The 14,547-nt window shown below is 38.0% G+C and overlaps 2 protein-coding genes across 2 annotated transcripts; one reads left to right on the forward strand and one right to left on the reverse strand.

Annotated features, from left to right (window-relative positions):
- Positions 1 to 2,941: 2,941 nt before the first annotated feature.
- On the reverse strand, positions 2,942 to 8,489 carry LOC143459838 (translation initiation factor eIF2B subunit gamma-like). The gene is made up of 11 exons (XM_076957134.1): positions 6,348 to 8,489; positions 6,044 to 6,192; positions 5,817 to 5,973; positions 5,414 to 5,505; positions 5,080 to 5,207; positions 4,868 to 5,010; positions 4,474 to 4,643; positions 4,036 to 4,113; positions 3,830 to 3,978; positions 3,467 to 3,570; positions 2,942 to 3,269 (listed from the first exon to the last, which is right to left on the reverse strand). The coding sequence occupies exons 1-11, from the start codon at positions 6,493 to 6,495 to the stop codon at positions 3,214 to 3,216; spliced, it is 1,374 nt and encodes a 457-aa protein (XP_076813249.1). The 5' UTR covers positions 6,496 to 8,489; the 3' UTR covers positions 2,942 to 3,213.
- Positions 8,490 to 12,022: 3,533 nt separating this feature from the next.
- LOC143459629 (3-galactosyl-N-acetylglucosaminide 4-alpha-L-fucosyltransferase FUT3-like) lies at positions 12,023 to 14,199 on the forward strand. Its single transcript, XM_076956844.1, has 5 exons — positions 12,023 to 12,358; positions 12,562 to 12,666; positions 12,740 to 12,813; positions 12,904 to 13,020; positions 13,117 to 14,199. Exons 1-5 carry the CDS (start codon positions 12,023 to 12,025, stop codon positions 13,898 to 13,900), a joined length of 1,416 nt encoding a protein of 471 aa, XP_076812959.1. The 3' UTR covers positions 13,901 to 14,199.
- The last annotated feature ends 348 nt before the right edge of the window (positions 14,200 to 14,547 follow it).

Consider the following 14,547-nt stretch of genomic DNA (forward strand, 5'->3'; position numbering starts at 1 on the left):
TGCAAAAGGTCGCTTCAGCCAGTTAAGGTTTATTGGAGTTAGATTTAAGTTAGGTTTAGGTTATTATGTTATAACATTTGGTTAAAAAGAAACTGTAAAAACAGCTTCGAACGCACGATTTTTTCCAGCGAAATAGTGGCAGTCTGTAATTAAACGTAAATCAAGGGTAAATGACGAAAACCAGCGAAGCAAATCGCTCAAATTCCAGATTACAAGACGTAATAAAGCAAATACTACCGGTCACGGACGAGCGATTCTGAAAGGGGCGAGCGAACAATTACCCGCTGTAACGTCTTGTTTAGTCTCATGACGCTGTAAAATAAAAAGTAGCCTGAGGCAGTCTTACAACACTTTAACAAAAGTGGTTCGTATAGTTATGACGAGTAAGACAAATCCATAACCAGTCCTCAACAAAATCAGTCTCAGAGATATAAACCAAGTCAACTACTTACGTTCCCAAAAAGTTACGCCTGGTGCGCTTGAGATATGTAATGGTTGGGAGAAGAAATTGTCGAAGCCGCTGTAAGTCTGTCTGCTGTAATGATTTTTAAAGGAACTGAGCGTATGAGTTGGCTGAAGCTGATCAACCGTGAGGCTACAATTTCACATTGAACGAATTTGTGGGTTTGAGCTGGGTTTATGTTAGTCTTGATGCCATTACTGAAGAAAGTTTATGCAAAACTACAGACTTTTCTTTAAATCTTTCAGAGGCTTCTTTCTCGTTAACACTGTGATTCGATGAGTTCGTTTATTTATAAGGAAGGTAAATTAAACTACAAAGTACTTTAATCAACATCAAAACTTTCCGAAAGAACTGTAAATGGGAGCTGGGGCAAGACGTCGTGCAGGTGGCGCCAGACGTCGAGCTGGCGGAATTCACGCAGGTCGTGCTAGGCACCGCCATGCAGCCCGCCAAAGAAGACAGCGACGAGCAGGTCACATTAGAATACACCACAGAATCGGGGTCGGGCGACATCGCGCGGTCAACCGTACGGGAGTGCGTCAAGGAAACGCGGCGCCCGCGAGGAACCCAAAGTGGATTTCTTTGCTATTGATACTGGTCGGGATCATTCTCTTGGGCGTCCATATTGGTATTGGAAACAGCACGGGCTTTAGTCTTCTCATCGCGGGACTTGTTGTGCTCTTTTTCGGCGTCTTAATGGGTTTAAACCTGATGATTCGAGCTTGGAAAAACCGATCCGCAACCCAAGTGGGGCAACCGGCAAGTGAAGGTACGGAGCAAACACAAACTCCGGGGTCCGCTGAAAACGGGGAAGTCCCTCCAGCGGTCGTCGTAAACCCGGAAAGTTACGGTGGGTACGGCCAGCCTTTTAGTGGACAGATACCAACAAATGGTCAGCCCGATCCGACCGCGCCTCCCACTTACGTGCCCCCTCCCCAGTTTGAACACTCTCCCGTTGTGATTGTTGACGAACTCAAGCCCCCGACTACAAGCATCGGTTTGCCCCCTCCGTCTTACGCGGAAGCAACTTCACCCACATACCAAGAGCCACAATGATCTATGCAACTGCTCACTTGATTGATCTTTCCATCGTTCCCATTTATCTATCATCGCCTGCTTTTATCAGTTGATCGCTGCCTAAACCTCACAAACTTGATTCTTTTAATAAATATATTTTACATAACAAGAGGTGGGCAATGACGTGTGTTTTTATGAGCATACGATATTTGAAGATGATGGCTGGGTTATGCTTAACAGGGTCCTAATTAAGTCATCAAACTCGGGTCACAAGTCAACCACGCTTTAAAAAAGTCGAGTTGTTTTGATAGAAGCGAACCAATTGGTCAATTAAGCCAAAGAGAAATTAGACCATTTCTTTCAACCAGAAACGTTTAGGATGATCTCAAAGTATTTGATTATTTTATGACGTATAAAAGTATGAAGAATTGCAAAGCAACAGTGAAACAAATATTAAGTAAAATTTTGTGACTTAAGTAATTATGTTTGTATTACTGGCAAGACGCTATTTTCTCGGAACAGATGTCGTAATCCTTCAGCGACCTACAAACAATTTCCTGTTGAACATTTTAAACAGCCGCGGTTTTGCTCGCTTGTCTGCGTTGCAACGCGATTTCCTGCTAACCACTGACGGTTATATAAGATTCGACGCCTAACTGATCGTGTAAGGAGTAAAATTACAAGCAATTTAATCTGAAGTGACTGCTGACAAAATGTCTATGATCAGACAAACAATGATCCAGCTCAAACAACCGAACTTTCTGGTTCTGAAAAGTTTACACGACCTTGGAGACTCATAATTTTCGTTAGACCTGAAATCACAACCAGCTGCAACTTTACGACTTGTTATTGTGTTCAACTACACCTCCATCATCCGTCATAACTCATTTAAGCGCACCAAATGCGTTTGAAGACAAAAAAAATTCATTTCAAATTACACTTCGATGTGTTTGGACAAAGAATAAGGGTTTATTTTACTCCCGATGTTTAAATGTGACCAAAAATAACCGACTTAAGTCATTCCAAGATTCAAGCCAAGTCATTTGGGCAATTTATTAGGAACTCGATTCATTACGACTCTGATGCTCATCTAACATGATCAACTAATCAAAACAAATAAGGAAGCAATTGTGTGAATTTTCATAGAGACACTTAGCGGTGAGCACTATTAGGTTCCCGAGGACATTGTGACCAATGTTCCCTCTAAGCTGCGCGTGTGCGCAAATGCGCACTGCTGACACGGTCTCCGCGCACAGAAAATCTGTGCTGCGCACAAGAAAATAATCCAACCTGAATTGAAAATAGAATAAACGCATAATAATGGCCACAGTGCGCAAGTGGAACGTTTGATGTTGCTCGCACTGGTCCAAGGGACCGCTCAGGGAGTTAGTGTGTTTGCTCAGACTCGTGAAAAATTAGAGGGAACATTGATTGTGACTAAATAGTTGAAATAATTTCAAATTTTGCCGGGAAAAATTTTATTCATCCAATCCAACACCGAATACGACAGAAGGGTAATCCCCAATCACAATACTATCCCGTCTAATGCATAGACATCCTGTATCTATTCACCAAGTATCTGGCAACATAACGAACAAAATCTCTTCAGTGTAAAACATCGACATCAAACAATCCACTCCATGGCGCAGAGACAACGCCGAGTTCATTCAATTTTTTTTATGACGTCATCAACATTCCGAAATGTCACCGACCAGAGTTGTGACGTAAAAGCATCAATCGAACTCCATCATTGTCGAACTTTCAACGATCGATTCTCGATTAAGTTTCGCTGAAAAAGGAGTTAAACAAACGTGTGACGTCACAGAGCACGCCATTTTATTTAAAATTGAGATCATTTTAGAATATCCGCTTGGTGGTGCTGATGTGGCCGATACATTTGGCTGGTTTAGTTTTCAAGTTCAAGTCGTTAAAAGACTCAGCCAGTCTCAGATAAAGGAGAAATATCAAACTGACAAATCCACTTACATGATGACGTCACGACCTTGTTGCTTCCGATCAATGAGTCAGCTATTTCGCATTTCTCCTCAATAATTGCTCGGTCAGCAATAACTGACCCTTGCAAGTTGCACCTGCCATAGACATCAAATAGGTTTAAAACAACTTGGAAGAAATTCTTGTAGTTGATGAATTCTTAGTCAGCAATTTTTCGACAAGAATTGACAGGATTTTGATGTGAAAAAATATTAATTTCGCAATATTTCTGTTTTTATCACGTGTTCAGTAGATTATATTAGAAGGACCAAAAGAAAAAAAGAATTTGCTGCAAATAAAATCCTTTAATAAAATATTTTGAATAAAGTCTTGCAAGAATCTAAGCTTAAGATTGACCCATTTCCAACTTTAACTCGATCCATCAAGATGCAATTTGAGATTCGAACCGACGACCCGATCTGACAATCCTTCCCGATAACCGACCTTTTGATGATGCTCTGCTCATCGACTGACGTTCGTTCGCCTATCATGCTGTCACTCCCCGCCTGGCCATAAAAATCATATTAAAAGAGCACACAGGCAATGACGTGTTGTGCACTCACCTGCGACTTTTCATGGAGTTTCGAAGATGGATGGATGAGGGATTGTTCAGAAGGAAAGACATATTCTGCTTTCGACACCTGAACAAATTACAATGAATGATCATATTCAAAGTGGTTGGTGAGGTTTAGTGTATGTAGTAATTAGTAATCTTAGTAATTAGTAATCGTAGTAATTAGTAATCGTAGTAATTAGTAATTGTAGTAATTAGTAATCGTAGTAATTAGTAATTGTAGTAATTAGTAATTGTAGTAATTAGTAATCGTAGTAATTAGTAAGTTTGTTGAAAGCTGGTAAAAGGTGGTTCATGACTAAGCACAAGACTGGTGGTGGGCATTGTTAGATGACATATTTCATTCACAATTATTCTTGCATCATCTTGTTGGAGGGGGGCAGCAATATTGAACTGGAATGAAGAAAAATGCATGCAGCCAACTTACAAGTCTATTGGCCTCCACATACGAGGCGATGTTGTTCGCGTTAACGAGCGGACCGTCTTCGTAGATAAACGCAAAGCATGATATCGGGTTGTCAGCTCGAGTGTGACTGGATAACGTCAAATCACGAATGATATTTGTTTCTTCGTCTTGTTTGATAAAGGTGAAAATATCTAAAATTTAAAATCTGTAATTAGGTTTTGTTAAAGTGAACTTCACTTTATATTCCTCTTATTATAAGGTTATATGGTATTATATGATAGAGAATCAGGTCTTTATAACAAATTATGACGTCATGCTTGTGTGGCTCCATTCAAAATAAGGGCGGTTAAAATTAATCATTGTTATTCTCATTACTCACAGAAGATAGTTTCAATAAAAACAAAAATCAACAAACCTTTAACGTTCAAGTTTGTGTCATGGACTCCAACCACGCTTTCGGGGGACTTTTCCAAGCTCCCCGGTTCCACCTTGTGGTGGCGATCAAACTGCTTTTGAACGATGTAAGGCAATAACTCGCTTCTGAATGAACTTCGAGACCTGAAGGTGGTAACGATCATGACGTTGTTCGTGAAATCAAGCCTGGTAATGCCACGCTGCTGAACTCACGTGTTATGAGCTATATAGTCTACAATCCATCTCTTGACGATGTACACATGGGCATCTTTCAACTCATCCCTGACCTGGATTCTCGGAAAATCGCATAACAAACTTTGACGAACTGTCAGCGAGTCTTCCTAAAATTTAATCAAAAACTGGAGGCATTTGCAGAGGCATGAAAACTTGCAAACAGCTTCATCGCAGATTAAAAGCTAGTTTTTGTGTCACGAAAAGGTTTATGCAAAGTATTCTAAGATTCAATTAAAGAAAAAAATTAATTGAAGTTTCGACTCAGGTTGAGCGAAACTCACAGACAAGTAGCAAAGCAAATAGCAGGACGCACCTCAAGGTCAGCTTCATTGAAAAGAAAAAGGACACGGTGGTAGCATTGCTCCGTCGGACACAAACCTATGAACTCACGTTGGTCATGTTGACCTGAAATACCGTCATTGTTACTATAACAACGCTTAACCATGCCTGGTGACTCAAAATAGTTTTTCTCAACCAAATTTGTTTGCGACAAAAAATTGTTTGTGAAACGTTAACAACAAAGAGAGAATCATCAGGGTTGATAACTGCATTATGATGTTCAACTATGTAATAGCTGCTACTGCTTAAGAGAAAAGTCATACGATGGACGCGAACCGACAGTAAAATCCTGGGAAGTCAACCACAGGTTAAAGTGAAATTAAAACTTGGTGCAAATGCTTCTGAAGGAAACAAAATTTAGAAAGTTGTCGTTTCACCTTTCTTCTTCACTTTCATGCCCGGTCCTGCTTCACCGGCTGGCCGCGATGGAGACAACAGCATCGTAACCGATGAGTCGTAGAGCCTGTGCGCATCAACCAAACGATGCAGAGGAAGTTGGGTTATGACGTCACAACTGATGATGAGCATGTCACTCTAAACACAAGTAACGTCGTTGAGTTAATGTCATAAATGTCAGTGATGTACCAGATGCCTAACTTTGGACCTTGACAAGGTCTTTAACATATCGCAGAGAGTCAACAGTGTCAAAGTCAGAGTCGTCGGAAATGCCGCAGACAGTCACTGATATCTTAAAGTCCTTCATCGTATGCTCTATTGATGACTTTATGGAGTTGAGCGTGATGATAATTACTTCTGTGAATATATCATAAAATCAAGATGAAATAAAATTTGACTTTTATCTTCCACATACGTGACAAATCACAGATACCGGCAGTACACGGTTAGTTAATAATTAAACTAAAATGAGTTTTTAAAAAAAAATGAGGTACAACGTTTGAGTCATGTACCTTGAAAGCCAGCTTTCTCCAGCATGCTAACAGGATAATAAATCATAGGCTTGTTTCCGACAGGCAGCAATGGTTTTGGAATGCTATTGGTCAAATCAGTCATGTGGTTTCCTCGACCAGCGGCCATTACAATCGCTTGAAGCTCCATCTTGGAAATTTTAACAGAAAATTTTTCCTAAATTTCTAAAACATGTCAGACATAAAAAAGAACATTTTACAAGCTACATTACATGGATAAAAGATTAGTAAAGTATAAATAGATGGGCTGTTCCTACAAAGTATAATAGTTTAGAAATACTATAGAAAATGCTTCTAATCATACTGTGTAGCGGCATTTTTTCTGTAATTAACAATCATTTATCTGTTACTTATAGTTATAACAAAATATTGCAATTAGCACAAAGAATGCAGAAATAAACGTATTTTTTGACAAAAAATATACGTAACACGTTTCGAACTCTTTTCATCCCAGCAAAAATGAATGAATTTAAAAGCAGTATAAATGCAATAAATGGTAAAAAGGAACCTTTGTCAAAACTAATCAATCAGTTATGGAAAGTGACGTTAAAGAACGAGTAATTAACAAAAACACAGCATCGAAATCTAAAATATTCGCACGGTGTCAAACCCAACTGAAGTGCAGCAGTTTTTAAGGAGAAATCATCAAACCGACACATATTTTGACGTAAACTGAAGCTTGAATTTTACTTCGTTATAAACTGACATTTAAGCAACCAAATTTGCCTGGCTTGATTATCAAGCCTATAGATTGGTGAGAACATTTAAAATTCGGTGTGTACATTGGTCGATCTTGTGCAACACTTCATACTATGGTATAAAATGGCAGAAAACGACCAACACTTGCACATGTTATAGCTAACTAGGCCTACCAGAGCAGTTTGGCCTTATTTAAAGTTGCAATTTTATCCTTTGCATCATTTAAACTTTCCAGCAGCGTTATCCCTATAGCATAAATCAGGTAATGTAATAGCCTAATAGTATAATTAGGCCAATAATTACATACGCTGGTACGTGAGTACAATCAATCTAAGTACATTTAGTGGCTCAGTAGCTGAGTGGAACATCGTGGTAAGTTTTGCATGAACAATTTTATCAACTTGCACCCTTTACAACCTTTACTTTTTGAGACTTTTTTTAAAAACAGTTTTTTGCTTAAAAAGGGGAAAGGTAGATAAAAATCTTGCCACAAACAGTGTATTATTATACTCACAACTTTCCACAGAATAGTTATTGCAAACTACCATAGTCAATTTTTCTAATTTTAAGTGTTCGTCTATTGTAGCAAGAAATTGTGTTATATGATTTTATCGTTACGAATCAACTTCTTTTCTGTATTTTCAGTTTCATTATTTTGTAGTTTATCTTTATATATGAAGTGACAAACACTGCACCTTACATCTCACAATAGTGTGATATCACATCACACATCAATTGCATTACATTAAGCACAACACGTTTGAAAAGTTGATTTAAAATAACTCCGTACGGATATCACTTCGATAATTTTGACGTCACTTGCTTTCAGCAACAGCTGATAACATCATCGCCACCTGACACTCTCAGTTTTAATTTTTAAGCACGAGCCTATACGAGCTAGAAATGCATCCAGGTTCATTTCATGCCATAAATTCACCATTGAGGCATCAGTGGATGCCAAAATCTGCATTTGCACGCACAATTTTCCGTCGAAAACAGCCCCAAGTTTACTTTCCTATTGTGTCCATCAAAAGGAGCACGTTCTTTGATTTGTCGGTTCGGTAGCTGCCAGATTGTCAAGTTTGATGTTTTTGGATGCGAAATCTGCCATGCAACAAAGATGAGAAAAAAGCCTGGTCTAGTATACAAGTGCACAAACAGATGACGTCACAATTTGAGTAGCTAGGGTACTACAAAGGCATCCTGTAGTTGTATACTAATGTTTATATACGCGCACTTAAAAAACTTTTCTATCTGGGTAGCAGAGTAGTGATAGCGTTTGATTCATAACAAGACGGCCTGTCAATTGTCAAAGTTGTGGTCCGTGTTCGATTTGATACCATTGTAATCCCTCTGTGTCTCTGCCCTATTAAGTAGTTCATCTCCACAGTCGAGGATGCACCATATCATGCGTGAAGGCTTCAAAGTCCGCAATTCAGTTTATTCATGCATTTGCAAGGGCTACCTGCACGTGTCAAACATAATACATCAGTAAAAGAAATTGTGTAAATTGAAGAATGAAGTGTATGTAATTAAATTTTTCATAAGTATAAACAAATGACATTTTTAAACTTTTAATAAACTTAAAGGACTTTTGATTAAAAACCAGCCGTACCCTTGCAGTTAAGCAATACTGGGATTTGTTTAGGGGAACCACCCACTAAAAGAGCAAAATTCTTCTAAAACATTTTTCAACGTGTGATGTCGATGGAACGTTTGATTCATCTGAAAATGTTGCTGAAGTTTTCTTTTCGGTTCCGGAAACTAAAGTTTGATTCGTCAACAATTTGAAGAGATATTTTATGATCTGAAAATGGGTTGTCTATTGCACTACGTGACGTAATAAAATAAACTCAGGTCCTGTCACAAGCCAGTGTCACGCCAGAATTGTTCCTAACATTGTGACGGAAAATGCAGCATGACGAAACGTAAGTTTTTTTGTAAGTTTGAAAGTTTATGGCCGGAAAACAATTGGCAACAATACTACATAGGATATGCTTACTTCATTAATTATTTCATGATAGTTAATAATTCGTTTATATGTTAAATGCCTTGTCAAAATGTTCGAATGCGAACACAACTGTATCTTTAAACTTTATCCGTTTGCTTTTGAATACAAAATATTCGATTAGGCCTACCCCCAAGCCTACCTATTTGGACGACCAGATAAACGGCGATTAGAAGCGATATTTAACTGGGGAAACACCGCAAGTGACGTACAACCGTTCATGAGCTCGTGGAGAGCGAGTGCCTGACTATAGATATCTTACGTATAACCACTAGATATCCAGCTGACTTGCGCTCGTGCTTTAAGAAATGAAGCCTTTTCAGCGTCATAGAAATCTAGTAGTTTTATATAAGATGTCTATGTGCAAGGCTCGTTAATGTGCAAATAACATTTGATACACGCTTGCGTGTCCGTTGTAACAACACCGAGCGGGCTATGAACGACGCTTGCTTCTGTTTAGTGGTCTTTGTGAACAGTTCCAAGTCCTGGCAATAAAAGATGTAATCAAGGAATTATCATCAGTTCAAGAATAAAAATACAATATCGATTACATTTATTTCTTTCAATATAAAAATATGCCTTATAAATCTATTGATTGAACTGTTGATCAACTTATAATCGGCTTTTCTGTTCATTATTATTACATAACGCCATCCGTCTTCAGCTCAACTCAAGCGCGACTGAACCTAAACAAAACGTCATTGTTACGTTTATTTTCACAAGAACCAGTCATGTAACGTTCATCTTTCGTCATCATGAAATATAATTAAATACGTCACGCTCGGTTGGTTGGATATAAAATTTCAAACTGTGCGACTTTCTTTAACGTTTTTGTTGATTTGTTTCGAAAAAGCTGACAGTTTAACTTGGACTTCTAAGCTACCATTTGTACTCACAAGAGTTAAGGAACGCAAGATCGCAAATAAATAGAAAAGTGGAAAAACAACGCTTATTTTATTCGTCATCCTCACTACCGGTCACAAGCTGGCGCTGCTACTCTCCGTCCAACAGCTCTCGTTTTAGCGCTGAGTAGCCTTTGACTATATTCACGTCACTACAATCACCCTCCAATGTTTTCATTAACGGCGTCATTAATCTAAAGTAAATTTTGTTTATTGTGATTAGTAGTTTAAGTAATTTTGATATAGTTTAAACTTTCCACATAATCATGACGTGTTCGATGAACTGGATAAAAGTAGCGGCGAATTCACTTGCTGTGTATGTCGCGCTAGTCAGTCTGTTCCACTTCGGTTTTCAATTAAGTCAGTCATTGAACGACCTCGTCCTCCTATGTCAGAGCAACTTTCATTTCTCATACGTTGTCATGCCAAAACCTGTCCTCCTATTTTGACGTCTTTTGTATGAGGTTTGATGATAGTCATAAGGTATAAAGTACCGTATATGTACAGTAGGCCTCCACCTGTTGTTCTTTATCACATTTAACTGTTATAGCGCAAAGTCGCTAAAAACAAGGTGCATGCTTGACGAAAAGTTGGAAAGTGGAGAGCACTAAGACAATAACTGATAAAAAACAGCCAATTTCATATCAAATTTTCAAATCAATCGATTACCAGGTCTGACAATTAGGAAGGAAACTCGAATAAATTGCAATCGACAGGATCACTCTTTACTTTGTTTATCCAGTCAATATTCTCGCTGCAGGTTGTTATCGATGACTTTGTTGATGGTCCTACTTCAAATTCTGCGCCAGTGGCAGATTATCGCCAACACCTGGTTTACTCATAGTTGCTCGGTTCATGCTGAAGTAGAAAATGCATTCTATTTGGTTCAGTTATCAATTATCTGCATCATGGGGGAGACACAGTGCAGTCGCGTTATTGACTTTGTTGTAACTCGCATGTTCAGTTGTCAGAGTCAGTACGTTAGGAGACAGTTCTAGTCACAAACATAACATACTAGCAAGTAAAACAAGTTGTAGCATGATTGCCGTTTTTTTTTTATTTATAGTTGATCAACTTAAAACCAAAATACAACATAAGTTAGACTTCCCGGTTTCCTACAGCGCCGAAATAAGAAAATATGAACATTATTTTCTGACCAAAATCATTGATTTAGCGTAATATCAAATAATGCAGCATTAACTGCGCTGTCAGAATGTTGTTGGTAGTTTATAGACTGATGTACGCTTTCACATTTACTTGCCTCAGAGAAAAACTGTAAATTTATTACGTCAGACAAGTCGTGCCTGTGTAGTGTTAGTATGCTAATGTATGATGTCGCAACAGGCCTTGAAAAACTATGCTTAAAAATTACAGAAGGCTTAACTTTAATGGGTTCCGATTTAGCAAAATATATTTCATAATTTCAACAGATCGATTGCCTTGTTCATAGGAAAGTTTTAAAAGTTCAGAATAGTATGTAGGTAATAACAGTTCTCTATAGTTTAAGAAACAGAAACTATCCCAGAATAAATTTTTTTAGATTTAAGTTTCCAAGTTGAAGAAAGCAAACATATACTGTAAACTATTTACTGAGCAGAAAAATCAAGAAAACAATCACATACGTAGCTATGTGAAAGTCATGATACAAATTTAAATCACGGAAAAAGATTAACTGGAAACAGTAATTGACAACTTAAGGCTCCACAGCAACTACAGCAGAAGACTTTGTGCCTCAAATATTCACATTTAGGAAACATTTTGTTGAAAATGTGCATCACATGCACCTTTGTGTAGATGTTTTACTTGAGAATAGTAGCAAAGAATGAAACGGTTTCTCTGTTATCATGATAATTAATGTTGGACACGGCAAATAAAATAATCACTGCAAGATTTATCCCAAGATTCGATTGAAATTTGATTTAACTTACTTTGATGGTGAAACTTTCTGTAAACAGTGTCAGGAAGTTTCCGAGCAAGTAAAGGAAATAAAAAATTCAAAGTATTATTGCTTTGGGTGCTTTAAAAATTTGTAAACTTTCCACATAAGCATGGCTTGGTCTCACGCGATGAGGATTATGACGTTTGCGTTTGCTGTCTACGTCATGTTCGTCAGCCTATTCTGCTTCAGCCAAAATCTAACACCCAATATCATTGCCCCGAAAAAGTTTTATCCTCAACTAAAGTTATTTCCCTTTCTGATTAAACAATCAAAGATCTCTCAGCAAGCTTCAGGATTAAACGGGATCCAAACAACTCATCAGATATTTATCGAGAATGCCACAAGCTCAAATTTTATCAAATCAAAAATCTCAGATCAAACGAACGATGATAAAGTTGTTGAAGAAAGTCGACTAAAGGCGGCATTGGAGAAAGCAACTAAAAGGGTAAAAGCAAATAGAAATAAAATGAATGAGCCAAAGTAATCGATGAATATAAGCAAATGACGATCAAAGATAATGCTCACTTTGCAGCATAAAGTTACAAAGAAAGATCAGAGAAACCTTATTACACTTTAACCAATTGGCACAACACACGCACAACTGTATCATTTGAAGTATTTCAAAGAATTGTTATTGTTTACCTTTAGTATGACATCATAGCCTGGGATGCACCGTTCGGCTCAAAAAGGATACCAAACAACATAATAACTTCAAAATGTGGCAACTGCCAGTTTTCTTACGACAGAAGTAAGGTCAGTTTGGTCTGAGTAACAATATGAAAGACAAAAAGTCAACTTAACTTTAAAATCTCCTTGTAATTTCTAGATAAATGATCCTTCAACGAAAGCGGTCATCTTCCATTTCAACGAGGCTCGAATCTCTAGAATGCCAAAACAGAGGTTTGTTGTTTCCTTGTAAATTTAACAATTTATGTCAGACAGAAGCGACAGGTTACTTTTATTTTGCTTGTTACGTGGATATATTCACAGACGAACAGACCAATATTACATCTGGTTCAGTTGGGAATCGCCAGTGGCGGTGGGAAAGTTTCGTGGTTTTACTTTGAAGGAGTTTGATGACGTCTTTAACCTCACTATGACGTACAGGTATGACAAAAACATACAGAAAATAAAAACTAGTTTACAATATTTTCAATTTATACCAAAAAATGAAAACCCTTTTCATGGAACTACGTCATACAGGCGGGACTCTGACGTCTACTTCCCCTATCAAACGATTGAAAAGATTTCGCAAAGAATTCATAGCCAAAGTTCTGAGAATCTCCAGCATGACTTAGATGAATTGATCAAGAGCAAGCGCAAGGTGGCGCTATGGATTGTTCAAAACTGCGGGAGCACGCCGGGAGCTCGGGCGAGGATGAAATACTCGGAGCAACTGGTGAAAGCCGGACTCGACTTAGATCGAAGAGGAGGGTGCTTTCCCAATGCGCCAAAAGTCCTTCCAAAGAACAAGAGAACTACACCTAGTTGGGACAACTTTTTAAGGCCGTACAAGTTCTACATGGCGTTCGAGAACGCTTTCTCCTGCAACGATTACATAACAGAGAAGTTTTTTCAAAACTCCTTGACCCACGGATTGGTTCCTGTCGTCTTGGGAGCGAAGAAGTCGGACTACGAGGCCGTGTCCCTGAATCATTCTTTTATTTATGCGGATGACTTTGAAAACGCAGAGAAACTTGTCGAGTATCTCCGCTACTTGGACGGGAACGACACAGCATACAGGGAGTACCTCGCCTGGCGTACACACGACCCTGAGGAGATGCCATATCACGGTAGGGCGGTGGGATTGTGTCAGCTTTGTCGGATTTTGCACGGAATCAACATTGACAACAAATATGATGAAAACTTTAAAGAAAAATACCCAGAGATTCCCTTATATGGTCATCCTAAGAAACCAAGAATCGTTCATTCTTTAAGAAACTGGTTTTATGGAAATGAAGAAAAGAAATGTATAAGTAATTACTAACGTCATTTTGTTTAAATCGGTTTTCGTTTTTTTTGAGTAGAATTTTTTTCTATAATATCAAGAATCATGTTGTCACTACTATTATTATGCGTCATCTGTAATTCTTTTTTGCAATGTCATTATGACCATGTACAGTTTTCTACTTTTGTACTTTTCTTACTTTGTTTTTATGAAATTACAAAACTCAGTTTGAGGAAATTAATCGCTGTATTCCTTTTACTTTATGGTATTGTTATTAAGTATTGTTATGTCATAATATAAATGTAATTTGGTTATAAACATTGTTCACACGCCGATAATGATCTGTGCTGATTAATAGGCCACGTTACACTGTTGTTTACTTATAATCTCGTAATTGGCAGTACTGTATTACTGTTATGAGCCACACAAACAGCAAATGGATGTGATGAATATCTCATTCCTTAGGGTTGACTTCATCCCAAACTATTCAAGTGAAAATTATGACGTGAATAACAAGTATTATGCTGAATTATATGATCCAGACATTGCTATCCTTGTTGCGTCATTAATTAATTATATATCCAGCTGCAATTACCCAATTGCCACAAACTTCTACAAGCAGGGCTACATGTTTCCGTACAACCAGGCTTGGACCAACGAATAATATTAATAACCAGATAGAGAAC

This window comes from Clavelina lepadiformis, chromosome 5 (genome assembly GCF_947623445.1).
Source record: "Clavelina lepadiformis chromosome 5, kaClaLepa1.1, whole genome shotgun sequence".
Classification (NCBI taxonomy): domain Eukaryota; kingdom Metazoa; phylum Chordata; class Ascidiacea; order Aplousobranchia; family Clavelinidae; genus Clavelina; species Clavelina lepadiformis.

Excerpts from the sequence above, each read along its gene's own strand:
- LOC143459838 (XM_076957134.1), bottom strand. The coding sequence starts at position 6,495 with ATGGAGCTTCAAGCGATTGTAATGGCCGCTGGTCGAGGAAACCACATG. Across the intron at positions 5,208-5,413 it reads TCAATGAAGCTGACCTTGAG|GAAGACTCGCTGACAGTTCG; the intron begins GTGCGTCCTGCT and ends ATTAAATTTTAG. Across the intron at positions 5,011-5,079 it reads GACTATATAGCTCATAACAC|GTCTCGAAGTTCATTCAGAA; the intron begins GTGAGTTCAGCA and ends TACCACCTTCAG.
- LOC143459629 (XM_076956844.1), top strand. The coding sequence starts at position 12,023 with ATGGCTTGGTCTCACGCGATGAGGATTATGACGTTTGCGTTTGCTGTC. Across the intron at positions 12,359-12,561 it reads TGGAGAAAGCAACTAAAAGG|TATGACATCATAGCCTGGGA; the intron begins GTAAAAGCAAAT and ends GTTTACCTTTAG. Across the intron at positions 12,667-12,739 it reads TTTCTTACGACAGAAGTAAG|ATAAATGATCCTTCAACGAA; the intron begins GTCAGTTTGGTC and ends TGTAATTTCTAG.